At 46.2% G+C, this 24126-nt stretch overlaps 1 protein-coding gene and 1 pseudogene across 1 annotated transcript in view; one reads left to right on the forward strand and one right to left on the reverse strand.

Moving 5' to 3' along the window:
- Positions 1-791: 791 nt before the first annotated feature.
- LOC144605609 (U2 spliceosomal RNA) lies at positions 792-959 on the reverse strand (annotated as a pseudogene).
- Positions 960-9512: 8553 nt separating this feature from the next.
- Positions 9513-24126, forward strand: part of LOC144605424 (adenosine receptor A1-like) — a 64884-nt gene continuing 50270 nt past the window's right edge. The window contains exons 1-2 of the mRNA XM_078420659.1: positions 9513-9600; positions 10761-11152. Coding sequence (XP_078276785.1) covers positions 10791-11152 — 362 coding nt within the window. The 5' untranslated portion in view covers positions 9513-9600; positions 10761-10790. The remainder of the gene's footprint in view (positions 9601-10760; positions 11153-24126) is intronic.

A 24126-nucleotide genomic window follows, 5' to 3' on the forward strand; every position in this document is an offset into this window, starting at 1 on the left:
CACCACCAAGAGACGCCCCCCCCACCACCTCCCTGACCTCAGTGATGGTGAAGCTCCCTCCGTGCAGCAAGATCCCCAGACTGGGAACGCGACAGTCATTGCCCACCGACCATACCGACAGTCCTTGGGGCCACCATCGCGACCACCTCCGATAGCAGCGGAGGTATGGCAGCCCGCACTCCTGCAGAAAAGTCACGTCCGCCTTGACCCTGGCCAGGTACTGCAAGGCGTTTACACATCGCGTGGTGTTCTTCACACTGCGCACGTTTAGCGATGCCAGTTTTAGCTCCATTAACCTTAAAAAGTCACTGACCGTCATCCTGTCCGCTCATGCTCAAGGCTTTGGTGAATGGCGGCACCGTTTCTGGGCTCAGGTACTGGGTGCTGGCTTCCTCAAGGAGGGGGATCGTCTCTGGCGTAGCTGAAGTTGTTGGCGGGGGCCCATCCTTGCTTCACCCTCTTCTGGGCGCACTGCCCCCTCCCTGGTCATCCGTTCCTTCTAGGTGGCTGCACCTTCAGCAGCGACAGTGGAGCTTCGTTCCCCTTCTCCTGGAGGTCTTGGAGCAGCTTCTGCCATCCCGCCGGGTACTTGAAAGTGACATCGAAGTGTCCGTTACCCGGGAAGTCCTGGAGCAGTTAATGTCCTTGGCATCAAACTAGCAGGCCTCCAGCAAGACGAACAGGTCCCGTGAGGAGGGAGTCCCCTCACTGAGGTCCATGTTCACTCGCAGGGTATTGTGGATACCCTGTCGTGCGCTCCATTTGCTGCCGCCATTCTGACTGGATGAGGTGTTAGGTTGGTTACCCTACCAGCGTGGGTCCACCTCTAAGCCAGCAACCCACAGACTCCTGATCACCAACGTGACCTCCAATTTCGATCGGCTTGATCCGCCATCCTCGTCCTCGAATGATAAGAACAGGTACTAGACTTGATCTTAGCCAAAAGGCCAAGAAGCGAGAAGGCTGAGGAAACTGGGCGACTTGTATTTTCCTGTAAAGTCTGCTTTCAGTTCTGTTCATTCGCATTGAGTTACATGTGCACAGTTGTGTCACATTGCAGCAAGGCCTGGTTTAGTTTAGTTTAGTTTAGTTTAGTTTAGTTTAGTTTAGTTAAGTTTAGTTTAGTTTAGAGATTCAGTGCAGAAACAGGCCCTTCAGCCCACCGAGTCCGCACCAACCAGCGTTCCCCACACATTAACACTATCCTACAGACGCTAGGGACAATTTTACATTTACACCAAGCCAATTAACCTACAAGCCTCTACGTCTCTGGAGTGTGAGACAAAACCGAATATCTCGGAGAAAATGCACCGGTCACGGGGAGAATGTACAAACTCCTTAAAGACAGCACCCCTAGTCGGGATCGAACCTGGGTTTCTGGCACTGCAAGCGCTATAAGGCAGCAACTCTACTACTGCACCACCGTTTGAAGCTATACAATACTGTGATAAGCCATGACATGTCTATATTATTTAACATTTCAGCAGATTTTACATGTACATGATCCCTGGGTTTATAAAGAGAGGCAAATAATGTGAAATCAGGGATGTTATGCCAGTGATTTATAAAACGCTGCTTATGCTGGAGTCCAGCACCTATATCTGGTCACCATCATTCAGCAAAGACCATGTACAACTTGCAAGCAATTAATATGAATGGCACCAAGGGCAAAAATCTTTAGATACATGGATAAGCCAGGGTAACTTGACTGATTCTCCTTCGAGCCAAGAAGCTGAATAGGAGATTCAGGGCGGCACGGTGGCACAGCGGTAGAGTTGTTGTCGAACTTACCTCTGTAGTCATGAAGACCTTTGAAAGACTTGTACTGGCCCAGCTGAAAAACATCACAAACCCCCTGCTGGACCCCCTGCAGTTTGCATACAGGGCCAATAGATCAGTGGATGACGCAGTCAACCTAGGCCTGCACTTCATCCTCCAGCACCTAGACCGCAAGGGGACCTATGCCAGGATTCTGTTTGTGGACTTTAGCACTGCATTTAACACCATTGTGCCAGAGCTGCTACACTCCAAACTCTCCCAGTTGACTGTGTCTGAACCCCTCTGTCAGTGGATCATCAATTTCCTGACAGGCAGGAAGCAGCATGTGAGGCTGGGGAAGCACATCTCGTACCCGCAGACCCTCAGCATAGGAGCACCGCAAGGTTGCGTACTCTCCCCTCTCCTTCACTCTCTCTACACCCACGACTGCACCTCCACAGACTCCCCTGTCAAGCTCCTCAAGTTTGCGGATGACACAACCCTGATTGGACTGATCCAGGATGGAGAGGAATCTGCTGACAGACAGGAAGTGATACAGCTGACATCCTGGTGCCATCGCAACAACCTGGAGCTCAATGCTCTCAAGACAGTGGAACTAATTGTAGACTTTCGAAGAGCTCCCCCTCCCCTCCCCCCACTCACCATCAACAACACCACAGTCACATCTGTGGAGTCATTTAAGTTCCTTGGAACCATCATCTCCAGGCACCTTAAATGGGGGGCCACCATCGACTCCACAGTCAAAAAGGCCCAACAGGGGACGTACTTCCTGCAGCAGCTGAGGAAACACAATCTGCCACAGGCAATGATGGTCCAATTCTATACTGCTATCATTTAGTCCGTCCTCACCTTCTCCATCGTGGTCTGGTTTGGCTCAGCCACCAAGCACGACATCTGGAGGCTGCAACGGATTGTTCGCACAGCTGAGAAGGTTGTTGGCTGCAACCTTCCCCCCACTGACGAACTGTACACTGCAAGGGTCAGGAAGCGAGCGGGCAAGATCATCTCTGACCCCTCTCACCCTGGCCACAAAACTCTTTGAAGCACTTCCCTCTGTTAGGAGACTCCGGACTGTCAAAGCAGCCACAGCCAGACATAAAAATAGCTCTTTTCCACGAGTGATAGTTCTACTCAATAACCAAAGTCTGTAGTCTCTTTTTTGCTCTGGTTTATTTTCACCCACATGTTTAGACCGTAATGTTGTATCCTTATTGTTTTGATGTTTAGGAGGATGAGAGGAGATCTTATCGAAACGTATAAGATTATTAAGGGGTTGGACACGTTAGAGGCAGGAAACATGTTCCCAATGTTGGGGGAGTCCAGAACAAGGGGCCACAGTTTAAGAATAAGGGGTAGGCCATTTAGAACTGAGATGAGGAAAAACTTTTTCAGTCAGAGAGTTGTGAATCTGTGGAATTCTCTGCCTCAGAAGGCAGTGGAGGCCAATTCTCTGAATGCATTCAAGAGAGAGCTAGATAGAGCTCTTAAGGATAGCGGAATCAGGGGGTATGGGGAGAAGGCTGGAACGGGGTACTGATTGAGAATGATCAGCCATGATCACATTGAATGGTGGTGCTGGCTCGAAGGGCCGAATGGCCTCCTCCTGCACCTATTGTCTATTGATGTGTTTATGCTTTATTCTTAATTGTTAACTGTATGTTTGTGTTGTCATTTGTGAGCGGAGCACCAAGGCACATTCCAAGTACAGTCACATAGTTGGCAAATAAACTTATTCATTCATTCATTACAGTGACAGAAACCTGAGTTTGATCCTGACATTGGATGCTGTCTGTACGGTGTCTGTACGGAGTTTGTACGTTCTCCCCGTAACCTTGTAGATTTTCCCAAGGTGCTCTGGTTTCCTCCCACTCTCCAAAGACGTACAGATTTTAGGTTAATTGGCTTCAGTAAAGATTGTAAATTGTCCCTAGTATGAAGGATAGTGCTAATATATAGGGAATGCTGGTCGGTGCGTACTTGGTTGGCCGAAGGACATGTTTCTGCCCCGAATCTCTAAAGGAAATAGATAAGTCAGGGTAACGACTTATTCTCCTTTGAGCCAAGAAGTTGAATGGAAGATTCAGGGCGACATGGTGGCGTAGCAGTAGACCTACTGCCTTTCAGTGCAAGAGACCCGGGTTCGATCCTGACTATGGGTGCTTGCCTGTATGGAGTTTGTACATTCTCCCCGAGATCTTCCGTTTTATCTCACACTCCAAAGACATACCAGTTTGTAGGTTAATTGACTTGGTTATAAATGTAAAAGATTGTCCCGAGTGTGTGTAGGATAGTGTTTATGTGTGGGGGTCGCTGGTTGGTGCGGACTCGGTGGGCCGAAGGGCCTGTTTCTGCGCTGTATCTCTAAACTAAACTAAACTAAATAGGGAAAATAAGTAACAATGAAAGGACACAGTTTTCTTTTTTGAGATACAGCGTGGAAACAGACCTTTCGACCCACCGATTCCGTGCCGATCAGCGATCGCCTATCGACACACTAGGGACATTTGATAAAACCAATTAAACTAGAAACCTAAACATCTTAGAAACGTGAGAGGAAACCAGAGCTCCCAGATAAAAACACACGGTCACAGGGGGAACATACAAACTCCGCACAGACTGCACCTGTGGTCAGGATGGAACCCGGGTCTCTGGCACTGTAAGCCAGCAACTCTACCTCTGCTAAGATAGTTGACAAAAGGAACCTGTGCTGAGAAGATGAAACATGTTGCAAAAAGTTATACGAATCTGGAATCTACTTCCAGAAAGAGAGGCCATACAAATTTGTTAATGACTTATAAAAAGGACTTTAAAATGAAATCCATGGAGTGGAAAAAATTGTCATGCTGTGGCAAAATGGACCTAATTAGACAGATCTTTCGGAAGGATTATACCAGCAAAATGTTCTCCATTAATGCTGCATGATCCAATAATGAAACTGTCTACAAGACGGTCTATACGATAAATAATATTCTCTTCATTATTGATGTTTTGAATGAAAAATAACCGTATTATAGTTAGATTCAGTGTGAACATTTTAGCTGTGTGTTAACAAGGTATGGGCCTACTCTAAAACAAATGTGGAGTAAACCCCCATTACTATGGACCATGGGGGTGAATGGTGTCCATTATTTCCGGTTGTCCACTATAACCAAGTAAGGGATAGTCCGTTGATGACCCTCGGACTATCCTTGATCAGACTTTGTTGACCTAACCTTGCACTAAACGTTCTGTATCTGTACACTCTAATGGCATGATTGCAATCATGTATTGTCTTTCTGCTGACTGGATAGCACGCAACAACGCTGTACCTCAGTACACGTAACAATAAACTAAACTGAACTGGGATTATACAGTAATTGTATAAGCAATAAAAATATACAACTGCAGATGCTTGTTAATACACAAGAGGACACAGAGCGCTGGAGTAATTCAGCTGGTCAGGCAGCATCTCTGCAGAACATGGATCGTTGATGTTGCTAACCATTTTTTAACTCTTTCCATTCCCATACTGACCTTTCTGGCCTGGGCCTCCTCCATTGCCAGAGTCGAGGCCATATGCAAACTGGAGGAACAGCACTTCCTATTGAGCATGGGTTACAACCCAATGATATGAACATTGAAATCACCAATTGTAGGTAACTTCCAACCCCCGCCCTCCCTCCCTCCACCTCTTCCCCTTTCTTCTGCCCCTCTCTCTCTCTCCAGTGCCCCACCAGGACTCACACTTATTTCTCCCCTCCCCAACCTCTAGCTTCACAATTCGCAACTCTTTCATTCTTTTGTCTCACACCTTTTGTCCTTTTATCTCTGACCTTTGTCCAACCATCTGCCTACCAAATGTGCCACTTCCTCACCTGTGTCCACCTATCACTTGCAAGGCTTTGTCCTGGCTCTCCTCTCTTCCAGCTTGGTCCCTCCACCTCTCCCTCTCCACGATCAGTCTGAAGATGGGCCCGCACCCAAAACGTTACCTCTCCATGTTTTCCAGAGATGCTGCCTGACCCCTTTTGGTTACTCCAGAACTTTGTGTCTTTTTGTTGTAACCCAGCACCTGCAGATCTTTATTTCAACACCACCAGTGCTGGGGGAGATGAAGGTCCAAACCATCATGGATACTGACCTCCTCGCCATCAATGGGACCTACAGGAGTCACTGCCTAAAAAAACGCAGCAGCCTGGTCAGAGACCCACACCACCCTGACCACACACCCATTTCACCTCTGCCATCTGGAAGAAGGTGCAACGTCTGAGAACTGCAACGTCCAGGTTCAGGAGTAGCTTCTTCCCTACAGCCATCAGGCTATTAAACACCACAACCTCAAAATAAGCTCCAAACGTCCCGGAATGGCGGGACTGTCATATGTTGAAAGACTGGAGCGACTAGGCTTGTATACACTGGAATTTAGAAGGATGAGAGGAGATCTTATCGAAACATATACGATTATTAAGGGGTTGGACACGTTAGAGGCAGGAAACATGTTCCCAATGTTGGGGGAGTCCAGAAAAAATGGGCCACAGTTTAAGAATAAGGGGTAGGCCATTTAGAACTGAGATGAAAAAAAACTTTTTCAGTCAGAGAGTTGTGAATCTGTGGAATTCTCTGCCTCAGAAGGCAGTGGAGGCCAATTCTCTGAATGCGTTCAAGAGAGAGCTAGATAGAGCACTTAAGGTTAGCGGAGTCAGGGGGTCAGGGGAGAAGGCAGGAACGGGGTACTGATTGAGAATGATCAGCCATGATCACATTGAATGGCGGTGCTGGCTCGAAGGGCCGAATGGCCTACTCCTGCACCTATTGTCTATTGTCTATTGTCTATTGTCAAACCACATAGACTCGGGGGCATGTTTTTGCGGATGCGCTTGTTGTTTGTTTTATATATATATATATATATATATACTGAACCTTTGTGCTGTTTATTATAGTGTTTACTGATTACGATGTTTACATATCTGCTGTACTGCTGCAAGTTCCCTTTCGGGATATGTGCCCATAAAACACTCTTGACTCTCCTGAAGGTTATCCATCCTCTGCGCTCACTGCAGAAAAGCTCCCTCTACCGCAACAGCGTGCGTAATTCCCCTCTCTGCCCAGTCATTCATTGAGCGTAAGATGACGTTCTGGTACTTGTGAAGTGTTGTGTGTGTGTGTGTGTGGGCGTCCCATCCTGCTTATTAACATCTGATCCAGATCCAGATTGCAATGAGCAATGTAGCGAATCGCACCGGTACCGCATTCGGCTGCTCCAATATCTATAGCCACAAAATGCTGGAGTAACTCAGCGGGTCAGACAGCGTCCCCGGAAAAAAAGGAATAGGTGACGTTTTGTTTAGTTTAGTTTAGAGATACAGCGTGGCAACAGGCCCTTCGGCCCACTGAGTCCGCGCCGCCCAGCGATCCCCGCTCACCAACACTGTCCTACACACACGAGGGACATTTTAACACATAACATAACATAACATAACATAACAACACTTTATTGTCACTCGGCACAACACCGAGCGAAATTTCAGCAGTCACACAAAATACAGCAAAAAGAAAAGAACACAGGACACCCGACCCCAACACAAACATCCATCACAGTGACTCCAAACACCCCCTCACTGTGATGGAGGCAACAAAACTTCCCCTCTCTTCCCCCCGCACCCACGGACAGGCAGCTCGACCCCTACCGAGGCAAACGACACGCACAGCCCCCGCAAGGGGATGGAAGGCCCCCCGGCCGAGCCGCCCCGGGCACCGAAACGTCCCGCGGCCACACCGGGCGATGTTAAGTCCAGCGGCCAAGCCGCACCGGGCACTGAAACGTCCCGCGGCCGAACAGCGCTGACGATGTTAAGTCCAGCGGCCAAGCCGCACCGGGCACTGAAACGTCCCGCGGCCACACCGGGCACTGAAACGTCCCGCGGCCACACCGGGCGATGTTAAGTCCAGCGGCCGAGCCGCACCGGGCACTGAAACGTCCCGCGGCCGAGCTGCGCCGGCAATGTTAAGGCCCGCAGCCGAGCCGCACCGGGCACTGAAACGTCCCGCAGCCGAGCTGCGCCGGCAATGTTAAGGCCCGCAGCCGAGCCGCACCGGGCACTGAAACGTCCCGCGGCCGAGCTGCGCCGGCAATGTTAAGGCCCGCAGCCGAGCCGCACCGGGCACTGAAACGTCCCGCAGCCGAGCTGCGCCGGCAATGTTAAGGCCCGCAGCCGAGCCGCGCCCCGGGGAAGAGACCTAATAAAATAAAGGTTTCCCCCCGCCCCACCCCCCCACCCCACCCCACCCCACACCCCCACCACACACCCCCACCACACATACACAGCCAAAAACAGAAACAAAAACCATCCCAACACCGACACAAACAAAAAAAAAAAAGAAAAAAAGACAACAGACTGCCAGAGAGCCCAACACATACACCAAGCCAATTAACCTACATACCTGCACGTCTTTGGGGTGTGGGAGGAAACCGAGGACCTCGGAGAAAACACACGCAGTGTGGGAGCAAACCCGAAGATCGGGGAGAGCGTACAAACTCCGTACACACAGCGCCCGCAGTCGGGATCGAACCCCGGTCTCCGGCGCTGCATTCGCTGTAAGGCAGCAACTCGACCGTGCGTGGAGACGGTGTCTCGACCTGAAATGTCACCCATTCCTTTCCTCCACAGATACGGTCTGACCCGCTGCGTTTCTCCAGCATTGTGTGTCTATCTTGGGTCTAAACCAGCGTCTGCAGTCCCTTCCTGCAGATCGAGCTTTGCAATTATTTCCTTTTAAACCCGGTCTAACTTTAAAGGGCTGATTGTTGAGACAATTCACCGTGAATCGCTGCAGTTTATTAAATTCCCCACGCTGACAAGCGAAAAGAATCAACCCGTTGTTGGATTCCGTAGGGTGGTGTTCGAATGTAGATTTGTGGAGAGTTGTTCACTTGTCAAAGACAATGTCGCGCTTTAAAATGCATTTACTTCCATTTAGAGCCGAGCTTCTGTACACAACGACCAAGGAAAGTGTAGCGCTTTAAAACCAGTTTTTTTTAACTTCAAATATGCAATGTGTGAAAATCTGTGGACAAATATAATCTCTCTCGCACACTCACTTATTAAATATGTGTTAAAACATCCAGCTCCTCTAGTGCTCCAGAGCAGGGTGTGATTTTCTCCTGATTTAGGGGAATCAATTCTTGAGTCAGAGTTACAGCCTTGTTCTGGGTTTTAAGATCATTCTGTCCGAGTAAAGAACAAATGAACTACCCGGGGACCCGGAGAAGGAATGGGGCAACTTCTGACGGGAGACTGCTTATTCCTGGCCGGGGGGTTTGAGGTGGCGTGGAACTAACTGCCTGTTTAAAACTGACCTCGCAAACCAAAGGCATGTTTGTACCGTACTTGCTAATCTGAAACTGGCGAACGCACTTTCAGTAAACTCTCATGAGGAACACAAGCCGCAACGTGCACACACACACAGACACACACACAGACACACACATACACACACACACACAGATACACACACACACACATACACACACACACAGACACACAGACGCACACACACACACACACACACACTCACACACACACACACACACACACACACACATACACACTCACACACACACATACAAACACACACAGCCACATACAGACACACACACACACACACACACACACACACATACACACACACACACATACACACACACACACATACAGACACACACACACACACACACATATCTCAACGCCGCTGAACAGACTGATAAGGTGCAAGCGCTTGCAATCGGTGCCGCACGGAAGCTATATTTAGAGCCTGCAGCTACGCTTTACGGACGATATTTAAGTATGGGAGAGGGGAGGGGAGGGGAGGGGAGGGAGAGGGGAGGGGAGGGGAGGGAGAGGGGAGGGGAGGGGAGGGGAGGTAGGAAGGAATACGTCGGCCAAAATAAAAAGACTTTGCAGACAGGCTGAGAGGTTTTAAAGGGGGTTGGTGAGGGATGAGGGATGTTGTCAGTGTGAGCTGGGAGCTGGCCGTGTGTGGGGTGTCAGTGTCAATGTCCCAGTCCCACTCCGTGTGGTTCTGCCTCGCTGACCGCAGGCATCGGCGCTGACTCGTAAACCCAGGCGAAACTGTGGAGGGGAGGGGAGTGGAGTGGATGGGAGGGGAATGGAGTGGAGGGGAGGAGAGGGGAGGGGAGGGGAGGGGAATGGAGTGGAGGGGAGGGGAATGGAGTGGAGGGGAGGGGAGGGGAGGGGAGTGGAGGGGAGAGGAGGGGAGGGGAGGGGAATGGAGTGGAGGGGAGGGGAGGGAGTGGGGGAGAGGGGAGTGGAGGGGAGGGGAGAGGTTTTAAAGGGGGTTGGTGAGGGATGAGGGATGTTGTCAGTGTGAGCTGGGAGCTGGCCGTGTGTGGGGTGTCAGTGTCAATGTCCCAGTCCCACTCCGTGTGGTTCTGCCTCGCTGACCGCAGGCATCGGCGCTGACTCGTAAACCCAGGCGAAACTGTGGAGGGGAGGGGAGTGGAGTGGATGGGAGGGGAATGGAGTGGAGGGGAGGAGAGGGGAGGGGAGGGGAGGGGAATGGAGTGGAGGGGAGGGGAATGGAGTGGAGGGGAGGGGAGGGGAGGGGAGGGGAGTGGAGGGGAGAGGAGGGGAATGGAGTGGAGGGGAGGGGAGGGGAGGGGAGGGAGTGGGGGAGAGGGGAGTGGAGGGGAGGGGAGAGGAGGGGAGGGGAGGGAGTGGGGGAGAGGGGAGGGGAGGGGAGGGGAGGGAGTGGGGGAGAGGGGAGTGGAGGGGAGGGGAGGGAGTGGGGGAGAGGGGAGTGGAGGGGAGGGGAGAGGAGGGGAGGGGAGGGAGTGGGGGAGAGGGGAGTGGAGGGGAGGGGAGAGGAGGGGAGGGGAGGGGAGGGGCGACAAAGTGAGAATCACCGCCCCCCTCTCCCCCCTCCCTCCCCCCTCACACTGACACTTGTCCACTGATAATTGCCTGTGCTCGGCGCTCCTTCAGCCCAGCGCCGGCGGTGGGGCGGGTGTAAGGATGATGGCGGCTGTGGAAGGTGATGCCGGGACGATCTCGCCCTCGCTGGCGATCTACATCGGGGTGGAGGTGCTGATCGCGGTCACCTCCGTGCTGGGCAACGTGCTGGTGTGTTGGGCAGTCAAGATCAACCGGGCTCTCAGGGACACCACCTTCTGCTTCATCGTGTCCCTGGCGCTGGCTGACATCGCCGTGGGCAGTCTGGTCATCCCTCTGGCCATCACCATCAGCATCGGCCTCCGGACCCACTTCTACAGCTGCCTCCTCTTCTCCTGCACCGTCCTGGTCCTCACCCAAAGCTCCATCCTGGCGCTGCTGTCCATCGCCATCGATCGCTACCTTCGAGTCAAGGTCCCCACCGGGTAAGGCGCCGCTTCGTGTGATGTACACGTCCCATATCTTAGCCAGGCGAGGGACAGAAGCCGGAGTCAAGTGTGCGGGATTGTCACATCAAGGGCATTCTAGCCCCAGAGGCAGCGAACGGCGGCGTTGCCCTGTGGCCCTCGGCTCACCTCAAGGGAAACTCTCAGAGTCTCAGTGTGGCTGATATATTTGGTCACTCGCAGTAAGAGTACAATTTTAAATTCCCAGTTGTGACTTCTCGCTCCATACCTGCGCCGTCGGCAGTACCCTCCCATCCACATGTGCACGGATAATAATATCATATTGAATAGAGTATCATATATTATAGAGTATTATTATAGTATTATAAAAGATTATATTCTAATAGTATTACTATACAATATTATATTGTGTTATAGTATTATAATAAAATATTATATTGTTTTATTATTATTGCTAAAAATATTATATTCTAATAGTATTATTATTAAAATGATATTGTATTCTAATATTACTTTAAAAATATTATATTGTGTTATAATAGTATTATTATAAAATATTATATTATTTTATTATAGTATTATGACTAAAAATATTATATTATAATATATTATTATAAAAATGATATTGTATTCTAATAATATTATTAAAAAGTATTATATTGTATTATAATAGTATTATTATAAAATATATTGTGTTATTATAGTTTTATTATAAAATATATTATATTATAATAGTATTATTATAAAATATTATATTGTTATTATAATAGTATTACTATACAATATTATATTGTGTTATAGTATTATAATACAATATATTGTTTTATTTAGTATTGTTATAAAAATATTATATTCTAATAGTATTATTATAAAATATTATATTATATTCTAATAGTATTATTATACAATATTATATTGTGTTATAGTATTATAATAAAATACTATATTGTTTTATTATAGTATTATTATTTAAAATATTATATTGTATTATTATAGCATTTCTATAAAAATATTATTATATACTGTAATATGCTATTAATGATACGCTATAATATGCCATAATATACTATCATATGCTAATAATAATAATAGTAATAATACTAATACTACTACTACTACTACTAATAATAATAATAATAATAATAATAATAATAATAATAATAATAATAATAATCTTTAATATATATGGCTAATGTGTGTTTTAATTAAAAATCCTTCTGAACCACTTCTGAGCCGTGGAGCTGGTGTTTAAGTGCTGGGTTACTGATAGGCAAGGAATGTCTTTGGATCACAGGGATGGATGCAGGTCCCCGCGGCAGGGAACCAGCGCTGCCTGATGTGGGTCAGAAGGTTAGCGAACTATGTATGCACTGCCGCCCGGTTACCTTTCAATCTGCTGAGGTGGTGGCGAAGCGGTGGTGGTGGTGGGGGTGGGGTCTTTTTGTTGTTGTCTCTGTGTGCAGTCAGCAGTGCATGGGCACTGTAGTATAATCCCACGTTGTCTGTGCCTTTCAACGCTGCCTTTGTTGAGATATTTCATGCGCTGGTTCGTGTGATGAGACGAATATTCACAGTGTAGTTGCGATGCCTCTCCGAACAAGCTCGTTGGAATCGCTGAACAGCATCGCTAACGGTTCCGTGGGATGTCCGGGCTTTGTCAGAGTCGTCTCTCTTTGTATTCCCTCCCTTTGGCTACATCGCACTTCACACCGTTTGCAATCGATTGGCGAGTTTAATGCTGAGGCAGCGGCAGAGAGAAGCATGCAGAATTATGGTCTTTCAAGGTGCAAATCATGCATCTTTTAAAAGACAAAGTGCTGGAGTAACCCAACGGGTCAGGCAGCATCTCTGGAGAGTATGGATAGGTGACGGTTCGGGTCGGGACCATCTTTTCAGATTGATCAGGGAAGAAAGCTTGACTTGAAAGCTGGTGGAGAGGAAGGGCAGGGCTAAGCCTGGTAGGTAGAAGTGTAATAGGTTAATACAGGTGAGAGGGGGTGGGATGGGGTTGACGGGGATGGGGGGTGATAGGCAGTTAGTGGACACAGCCAGAGCTGAAAAGACAAAAGGTGTAAGTCAAAAGGATTGAAGAGTTGCAAATTGTGAAGCTGGAAGATGGAATACAGGAGGAAGAGAGGGGGTGAGAGAGGAAAATAGATGTGAGTCTAGGTGAGGCACAGTGAGGGGGGGGGGGGGGGGGGAGAACGGAGAGGGGAGGGTGATGTAGTTAACTAAAATTGGAGAATTCAATGTTCATTCCTTTGGGTTATTAGTTGTTGTTCCTCCAGTTTGAGTGTAGCTTTACTCTGACAATGGAGGAGACCTGAGACCCAAGGCAGTGTGGGAATGGGAAGAGGAGTTAAAATGGTTAACTACCAAGAGGCCTTGGCAGACTGAGCGCAAGTATTTGGTGAAAGGGTTGCCGAGTTTACGCCTGGCCTTGCCGATGTAGAGAAGGCCACATCGGGAACATGCTGTAGATGAGGTTGGAGGATGTGCGCGTGAATCTCTGTCTCACCTGGAAAGACCACTGGGGTCCCTGGAAGAAGGCATGGGAGGGATAGGGCCGGGTGTTACAGCTCTTGCAGTAATGGGGAAATACCTGGGGAGAGGCTGGTTTGGGTGGGAAGAGGTGAGTGAACCAAGTCGTTGTGGAGAGAGCAGTCTCTGCGGAAGGCAGAATGGGTTGGGGATGGGAAAATGGGACCGGTGGCGGGATCACATTAGTGGTGATGGAAATGTCAGCGGATGATGTGTTGTATGCGGAGGCTGGTGGGATAAAAGGTGAGGACCAGGGGAAATCTACCCTGGTTCTGACTGGGGGGAAGGGGAGCAAAAGCATGTATCCATCTTCAGCTTTTAGAGAGGCACCTGGATATGCAGGGAGTGGAGGATATGGATCATGTGCAGTCATTTATCTTGGCATCATATTTGGCACAGATACTGTATTATAGGCCATAAGGACTGTTCCTGTGCTATACTATTTGATAATCTATGCAATCTCTCTACACAGCTTTATTTTGTTGGTCTGAGTTTTGGTTTATTTCACTAAGAGTCACGTAGCGGGAACAATGGGATGCTGGTTTACAAAAAAGGAAACATTGGATGATAGAAATATATAAAATGATGAGAGGCATAGATGCAGCTCTGTAGGACATTGATCAGGCTGGAGTAATTCAACAGATTAGGCAGCATCTCAGAAGGACATGGACAGGCGGCGTTTTGGGTCAGGGCCCTTCTTCAAACTGTGAAACTGCTAACAAAATCATTGAAAAAGTATTTGAAAGTGGATAAACTGCCAATGTCTTAAGATGTCTTTGGAAGGCTTTAGAGTTTGGGATGAGAATAAAAGTTTAGATATTTATTTCCTTTCATCAAATTCTTGGAAATATCCATTCCAGTAACATTTGCTTGTATCTTTCCAAACAAAAAGAGGATGTCCCTATCAAAACAATTTGTTTTGCCATCACTTTAGCCAATGAAAGGTTTGGTTCTCCCAACCCAGAAGAGCATTTAGACCTTAATCAAAACCAGACTTTCACTGATAACAGGTATAACAGAGCTTTATTTGTCGTTCGGTACCGAAGTACCGAACGAAACTACATAGCAGTCATAGAAAAAAAAAAGAACACAAGACACATGACCCCAACACAAACGTCCATCACAGTGACTCCAAACACCCCCTCACTGTGATGGAGGCAACAAAACTTCCATACATAGTTCCTGTATTATTATAGAGTATAGTAATAATATAATGTCAGGAATCTCGTGGTTAGAGTTCATGGTTTACCCACAGGCTGCTCGGGTTCTACTGCCAGAATGGGAATTTCAACTTAGAGCGGAGAGTGACGCATAATGTAGAATGGCTGCCTTAGAGTGCTGGACACCCTGGTTTGATCCCAACCTCGGGTGCTGTTTCCATGGAGTTGGAACATCCTCCCTGGGTTTGACTTTTCTCTGGGTGCTTCGGTTTCCTCCAATATCCCGAAGACATCTGGGCTTGTAGACTAATTGGCCTCTGTAAAACTGCCCCCAGGTGTGTAGGGAGTGGATGCAAAAGTGGGATAACAAGTGTGACTCGATGATAGATGCTCAATCTGGACTTATTGTCCAAGGAGTCTGTTCACATTCTGTATCTTTTGATCAGTTAATAATAGACAGCCTTCCATTAGCCACCCAAGTTGGATAAATATTAATTTTCATTCCGAACACATCACCAACATTGAAGATAGACACAAAATGCTGGAGTAACTCAGTAGGACAAGCAACATGTCTGGATAGAAGGAATGGGTGCCGATTTGGGTCGAGACCCTCTGACTATCCAGAGATGCTGCCAGTCCCGCTGAGTTACTCCAGCATTTTGTGTCTATCTTTGGTGTAAACCAGCATCTGCAGTTCCTTCCTACATCTCTCTATGTAAGAAAGAAATGCCAATTATTTTCCCATGTGGGCTCCAATGGGATGTTAATAGATTATTGTAGCTAATTATATTTCTTAAATGCACCAAATACTACAATCTTTTGTAAGGACATAGAACACAGAACTATACAGCACAGCAATTGGCCCTTTGGCCCACAGTGTGTATCAAGTCTCCCCTCCAATGTTCCAGAGAAGACAATACATGTCTGTCCAATCTCTCCCTGTAGCTGAAACCCTTTAATCCAGCCACCATTCTAATCAATCTCCTCTGCACCCTCTCCAAAGCCTTTGTCTTTCCTGTGATGTGGTGACCAGAACTGCACGCAGTACTCCAAATACGGCCTGATCAAAGTCCCACAGAGCTGCATTATGACTTCCTGATTCTTATACTGAATCCGCTAGCAATGAAGGCAAGCACACCATATGCCTTCCATACCACTCCACCTATTTGCGCTGCCACCTTTAGTGAGCTATGAACTTGGACTCCAAGATCTCTCTGCACATCAATGCTGTTAAGGCTCTTGACATTATGTATAAACTCTCCCCTTATATTCAACGTCCCAAAGTGCTTTCTTGGGTTAAACTCCATCTGTCATTTCTCCATCCATTTCTGCATCTGATACAATATCCCATTGTATCTTCTGACAGCTTCCGCACTGTCAGCAAACTTACTTACCAACCCATCTACATTTACATCAAAGTCATTTATATATGTCATAAACAGCAGAGGTCCCAGCACAGGTCCCTGTGGAACTCCACTGGTCACAGACCTCCAGCCAGAATCCTACCATTACAACCCTCTGTCTACAAGCCCTCTGTATAGGAGGGTTATAGTTCACATATACTATATAAACAGATACAGCCAGTTGTGGACTAAAATAAAGAGATGAGTAAAACAACATTAAGCTACTGTAATACCAGTGGATTAAAATGACATGCATGCATTTTGAGTTGCAAAAACTAAATATAGATGATGCCTAAGCGCTTTGCAATCCAGAATTCATAATATATACGTAATTTCCTACAGATTTTGCAGGAAGCCAAATCGACGTGATGTCTTCAGGGTGTAGTGTTGTAAAAGGTCATGGTGTAATCAGATGAGGCTATCATTTACAGTTAAATAGCAAAGTGTATTGAAACTTGGGAAGCTGTGATAGGAAGATCATTGAAGTATTTCTGCAGTGCATGTTGAGGAGCTAGACGCTGCTACATGGCGATCCATTTGTAAATTATAATTCAGCCAGTGTCCATTGAATGTATGAAAATTGAAAGTAACCTGGTTGACGAGAACATAAATGGTTGATGAAGCAACTACTTGTCTCATGTGGTACTGGATCTACACCATGTGGTTTCCAGGCAAAGTATGACTAGGTGCTATTGAATTAATTGGGCAGGATATTTGATCCAAATTCCAAAGCTATTATTTATGATTATATATATTCTGAAGATAGACACAAAAAGCTGGAGTAACTCAGCGGGACAGACAGCATCTCTGGAGGGAAGGAATGGGTGACGTTTCGGGTCGAGATCCTTCTTCAGAAGGGTCTGAAGAAGGGTCTCAGTGTCTATTTTCAATTTAAACCAGCAACTGCAGTTCCTTCTTACACAATATATATATTCTCTTCTCTTTATTTCAAATTCCATGTTCCCTTTTTACAGTGGAAACTAATTGGATAAACATTCTGTATTATCTATATTCCTTAGACAATTGTCACCTCCAGTGAGAGGGTCTGGGACTTAGATACAGGTGAGTTTGTCGTGGAGGCAATTAAATGGTCCAATCAGTGCTTCAAAGTTACGTGGACAGTTCTGTCTAGAAATGAAAACATTGAAATTGAAAATATAAAATAACAGACTGCAAGTGCATCTAGATTTAAGATTTGTTTTCAATATGTCATGCGTCATTAGACAAAGAATTTCAAGAAATAGTGGAGACCATAAGGTAATAGGAATGAAGGATTTTATGGTCATAGAAATATAAAAACATAGAAACATAGAAACATAAAAAATAGGTGCAGGAGGAGGCCATTTGGTCCTTCGAGCCAGCACCGCCATTCATTGTGATCATGGCTGATCATCTACAATCAGTAACCTGTGCCTGCCTTCTCCCCATATCCCTTGATCCCACTAGCCCCTAGAGCTCTCTTTTAAATTCATCCCAGTGAATTGGCTTCCACTGCCTTCTGTGGCGGAGAATTCCACAAATTCACAACTCACTGGGTGAAAAAGTGTTCTTCTCACTTCAGTTTTAAATGGCCTCCCTTTTATTCTTAGACTGTGTCCCCTGGTTCTGGACTCCCCCAACATTTGGAACATTTTACCTGCATCTAGCTTGATCTTGCCGGGAGAATGTCGGTAATTCAATTGGAATTACCAGAGTGTACCTGTTTGAATGGAACGACATTTGGGACTTCATGCTTGCATCAAACACAGAAGAGCTAAAATACATGGATTACTGTTGCTAAAATTCCAGTATTTATTCTGAGGTGTCACCAGGTCAGGTCCATCACAAGGATCCAAGATCCCATTGATTTCAACGAGTATTGTAGGTCTGCGTGTATCAACGGAAGAGGAAGACAAATTCCAATTGTTTACTTACTTAAATTCCAACATGCCTACATTGTTCAAGAGAGGAGCAAAAGAATTGGAACGTGACAAAGGACCAGTTAACTCAACACCTGCAATAGGGACAGGGCCAAAGTGCTAACTGTCGATGTTCAAGAAAGCAAAATAGAATTGGGCATTCAACATGATTTAATAATTCATAGCATGGATAAAAAAAAGGTTTAAGTGTAGTATATTTGGATGTTAAAATACCATTCAGTTATGGTGCCAACTGAAATCATAGAGTCACAGAGACACACAGCCTACCGGCCCAACCAAGATGTCCACCTGACATGTCCCTTTTGCTGATGTTAGGTCCATATCCCTAAAAATCTTTTCTATCCATCTACCTGTCTAAACATCTTTAAACACTGTAATTTTATCTACCATAGACCAGCTCTTCCATTTACCCACAATCTTCCATGTGAAAATTTGCTCCTCAAAAAAAAAATTATCCTCTCACTTTAGGCAAGAACGGGGTACTGATTGAGAATGATCAGCCATGATCACATTGAATGGCGGTGCTGGCTCGAAGGGCCAAATGGCCTACTCCTGCACCTATTGAAAAAAAAAGAAAAATCTATGCCAGCTAGTTTTAAAGCCCCTACCCTGGGCAAACAACTGTGACTACCCATCTTATTTATGCCCATCAGGATTTTATATCGCTCGACAAGGTCACCCCTCTGCCTCCCATGTGCCAGTGCAAAAATTCCCAGCTTTTCCATTCTCCCCTTACAGCTCAAGTCTCCAGTCCCAGTGAGAATCCTTCCTGCATTATTTCCAGCTTGATTACATTCTCTCTATGGCTTGGCGACCAGAACTGTACACAATATCATAAGTGCGGTTTCACTTGCCCCTCTTCTGGGCTGTGCCCATGCCCGAGTTCCTAGGAGAAGGAGCAGGTTGCAGTTGTATAAGATGTTGGTGAGGCCACATTTAGAGTATTGTGTTCAGTTCTGGGCACCATATTGTAGGATATTGTCAAGCTGGAAAGGGTACAGAGAAGATTTACGAGGATGTTGCCAGGACTAGAGGGTCTGAGCTAGGGAGAGGTTGAGTAGGTTGGGACTCTATTCCTTGGAGCATAGGAGAATGAGGGGTGATCTTATAGAGATGTATAAAATCATGAGAGGGACAGATCGGGTAGATGCACAGAGTCTCCTGCCCATAGTAGGTGAATCGAGGAACAGAAGATATAGGTTTAAGGTGAAGGGGAAAATATTTAACAGGAACCTGAGGGGTAACCTTTCCACACAATGGGTGGTGGGTGTATGGAACGAGCTGCCAGAGGAATTGGTTGAGACAGGGACTTCCCCTACATTTCAGAAACAGTTAGACAGGTACATGGATCGGACGGGTTTGGAGGGATATGGGGCAAGCGTGAGCTGGTGGAACTAGTGTAGCTGGGACATGTTGGCCGGTGTGGGCAAGTTGGGCTGAAGGGCCTGTTTCCACGCAGTATGACTCTATGATTTGAGCTCCAGCTATTTACAATTCACATCGATAACTCGAATGAGAGAGTTCAGTGAACATATCCAAATCTGTTAGAAATATTGAGTGTGAGGGCAAGAATGTGTAGGTGGAAGATCCATGTGAAAATTATTCCCTTGAGATCAAATGTGAAAAATCAGAACGTTTTTAAAACCAGTGGACTGGAGAATCTTTATAATTTGACACCTCTAGGTCTCCATCTGATTTATATGTCCTCACATACGAATCACAATAAAGCTATTCCCAACAATTAACAAAACAACTTGGATGTTTATCTTCATGTCAAGGGCATTGAAGTTTTGTGAGTAAAGAAGCTGTATTGTAATTATATGGGGTATTACTGAATTCATATTGGAATTGCCTGATACAGAGACATTGAATAGACGTAACCACTACAATACAATACAATACAATATATCTTTATTGTCATTGTACAGGGGTACAACAAGATTGGGAATGCGCCTCCCATACGATGCAATAAATTAATTAGCTTGTCAGCATTAATTTAAACAACCCAATGAAACAAATTGTGACAGTTTTAAAACAGAATAAAGTGCAAGTAGATCTGTGCCGGTTCACTGTGCGATGTGTCCATCTGGCTCAGCAGGACCGGTTCATAGCAGCTATGGCCCTGGGGATGAAGCTGTTCCTGAGTCTGGAGGTGCGGGCATAGAAGGCCTTGTATCGTCTGCCCGATGGTAGAAGTTCGAATAGACTGTTTTTTATTATTTTTTTAATTTTTATTTTTTTTAGAGATACAGCGCGGAAACAGGCCCTTCGGCCCACCGAGTCCGCGCCGCCCAGCGATCCCCGCACATTAACACTATCCTACACACACTAGGGACAATTTTTATATTTACCCAGTCAATTAACCTACAAACCTGTACGTCTTTGGAGTGTGGGAGGAAACCGAAGATCTCGGAGAAAACCCACGCAGGTCACGGGGAGAACGTACAAACTCCGTACAGATGGCGCCTGTAGTCAGGATCGAACCTGAGTCTCCGGTGCTGCATTTGCTGTAAGGCAGCAACTCTACCGCTGCGCCACCGTGCAGGGGTGTGAAGAGTCTTTGTGGATGCTGATGGCTTTTCTGAGGCATCGTGTGTTGTAGATGCCCTCCAAGGCTGGTAGCTGTGTTCCGATGGTCCTCTGAGCTCTATGGACTACCCGCTGAAGAGCTTTCCTCTCTGCCTCCGTGCAGCTGAGATACCACACAGGGATGCCATGTGTTAGAATGCTCTAGAGATTAGAATAAAGACAGATGATATCGTTGAAAGGTATAACAATTTATAGGGTAAATGCAGTCTTAGAATAAAGGTTTGTACAAATGTACCTGTGGGAAGCCGTTTAGTTTAGTTTAGAGATACTGTGCGCTTCAGCCCACCGAGTTTGCGCTGACCAGCGATGCCTGTACACTATTAGCACTATCCTACACACCAGGGACAATTTTACAGAAGCCAATTAACCTACAAACTTATACGTCTTTGGTGTGTGGGAGGAAACGCCACTCAGGTGGAGCAGCAGTAGAGATGCTGCCTCACAGCCCGGGGTTCGATCCCGACCACCAGTGCTGTCCGTATGGAGTTTGTATGTTCTCCCCGTGACCTGCGTGGGTTTTCTCCGAGATCTTCGGTTTCCTCCCACACTCCAAAGACGTACAGGTTTGTAGGTTAATTGGCTCGGTAGACAGTGCATTCAGAAAGTATTCAGACCCCATTACTGTTTCCAATTTTGCTACAGCCTTATTTTAAAATGGATTAAATTCTTTTTTTTTTATCATCAATCTACACACAATAATAATTAAAAAGTGAAAACAGGTGTTTAGAAATTTTTGCAAAGTAATTAAAAAGAAATAACTGAAATACCATATTTACATAAGTGTTCAGACCCTTTACTCAGTACTTTGTTGAGGCACCTTTGGCAGCGATTACAGCCTCAAGTCTTCTTGGGTATGATGCTACAAGTTTGGCACACCTGTATTTGGGTAATTTCTCCCATTCTTCCCTGCAGATCCTCTCAAGCTCTGTCAGGTTGGATGGGGAGCGTCGATGCACAGCTATTTTCAGGCCCCTCCAGAGATGTTCGATCGGGTTCAAGTCCGGGCTCTGGCTGGGCCACTCAAGGACATTCACAGACTTGTCACGAAGCCACTCCTGCGTTGTCTTGGCTGTGTGCTTAGGGTCGTTGCCCTGTTGGAAGGTGAACCTCTGCCCCAGTCTGAGGCCCAGAATGCTCTGGAACAGGTTTCCATCAAGGATCTCTCTATACTTTGCTCCATTCATCTTTCCCTCGATCCTGACTAGTCTCCCAGTTTCTGCCACTGAAAAACATCCCCACAGCATGATGCTTCCACCACCATGCTTCACCGTAGGTATGGTAATGGCCAGCTTGGCATTCAGGTCAAAGAGTTCAATCTTGGTTTCATCAGACCAGAGAATCTTGTTTCTCATGTTCTGAGAGTCCTCTAGGTGCCTTTTGGCAAACTCCAAGCGGGCTGTCATGTGCCTTTTACTGAGGAGTGGCTTCCGTCTGGCCACTCTACCATAAAGGCCTGATTGGTGGTGTGCTGCAGATATAGTTGTCCTTCTGGTAGGTTCTCCCATCTTCTCAGAGGAACTCTGGAGCTCTGTCAGAGTGACCATCGGGTTCTTGGTCACCTCCCTGACCAAGACCCTTCTACCCGATTGCTCAGTTTGGCCGGGCGGCCAGCTCTATGAAGAGTCCTGGTGGTTCCAAAGTTCTTCTATTTAAGAATGACAGGGGCCACTGTGCTCTTCGGGACCTGCATTGCTGCAGAAAATGTTTTATACCCTTCCCCAGATCTGTGTCTCGACACAATCCTGTCTCGGAGGTCTACGGACAATTCCTTTGTCTTCATGGCTTTGTTTTTGCTCTGACATGCACTGTCATCTGTGGGACCTTATATCGACAGGTGTGTGCCTTTCCAAATCATGTCCAACAATTTAATTTACCACTGGTGGACTCCAAACAAGTTGCAGAAACATCTCAAGGATAATCAATTGAAACAGTTTGAACCTAAGCTCAATTTTAAGTGTCATAGCAAAGGGCCTGGATACTTATGTAAATGTGACATTTCAGCTATTTCTTTTTAATTACTTTGCAAAAATTTCTAAACACCTGTTTTCACTTTTTTATTATGGGGAATTGTGTGTAGATTGATGATTAAAAAATGAATTTAATCCATTTAAAAAAAAGGCAGTAATGTAGCAAGATGTGGAAAAAGTGAAGGGGCCTGAATACTTTCTGAATGCACTGTAAATGTAAATTGTCCCTAGTGTGTATAGGATAGTGTTCGTGTGTGGGGATCGCTGGTTGGCGCGGACTCGGTGGATCAAGGGGCCTGTTTCCGTGCTGTATCTTTAAAACTAAAACAAAACTCAAACTAAAAACATGGTCACAGGGAGAATGTGCAAACTCCAAATAGACAGCACGCACAGTCAAGAACAAGCCCGGGGTCTCTAGCACTGTAAGGCTGTAACTGTACCCCTGCGCCACTGTGCCGCATTTCTACACGCTGAACTCAGTGTATTCTGTACTCATGGTCTGTGCTACCCAGTGACTGAGTGTATTCAAGGCAGAGAACAATAGATCTTTTGATTGTGAGGGAGGGTATGGGAAAAGAATGGGAAGGTGGAGTCATGAGGGAAGACAATCATGACTTTGAATGGCAAAGCAATGAAGGGCCGAATGATCTACAACAAAAAAAGGATGCTGGAAGAACTCAGCAGGGCAAAAAGCAGGAAGTGAAAGGTGCTATTTGACATTTTGGGTTGAAACCATGCATGAATAAGAAAGTCTTTTACGCAGAGCAGGAGAATCAAGAAATAGAGGATAGACACAAAATGCTGGGGTAATTCCACTGGACAGGCAGCATCCCTGGAGAGAAGAAATGGGTGACGTTTTGGGTCGAGACCCTTCTTCAGACAAGAAATAGAGGACGTAGGTTTAAGGTGAGAGGGGATATAGGAGCCTGAGGGGCAATATTTTCACAAGGAGGGTGGTCGGTATATGGAATGAGCTATCGGAGAAGGTAGATGAGGCAGGTTCTACAACAATATTTAATGGATATATTGATAGGAACATGGTTAGGAAAGATTTAGAGGGATGTGGGGCAAACACAGGCAGGTAGCACGAGTGTGGATGGGGCATCTTGGTCAGCATGGACAGGCTGAGCCGAAAGATATGTTTCCATGCTGTATGACTGTACGACTTTATGACTCTAATGAGATATTTGTGTTCCTATTCATTATACTTCACTTTTACTTATTTCTATTGTATTCAAGTGGACAAAACCGTGATATGCACAAGCTATGCTCTTTCCATTCATTAGTTTGACCTTGAATTGCACTGACCTCAATGAGTTATTATGGTTTTTAAAAGATATGAGAACAATTTTACCAATAGGACAGAAAATAATTGTTTTAATATCTGGTTATTATCCAAGAATGCTGTATTGA

Source organism: Rhinoraja longicauda, chromosome 24, assembly GCF_053455715.1.
Source record: "Rhinoraja longicauda isolate Sanriku21f chromosome 24, sRhiLon1.1, whole genome shotgun sequence".
In the NCBI taxonomy this organism is placed as follows: domain Eukaryota; kingdom Metazoa; phylum Chordata; class Chondrichthyes; order Rajiformes; family Arhynchobatidae; genus Rhinoraja; species Rhinoraja longicauda.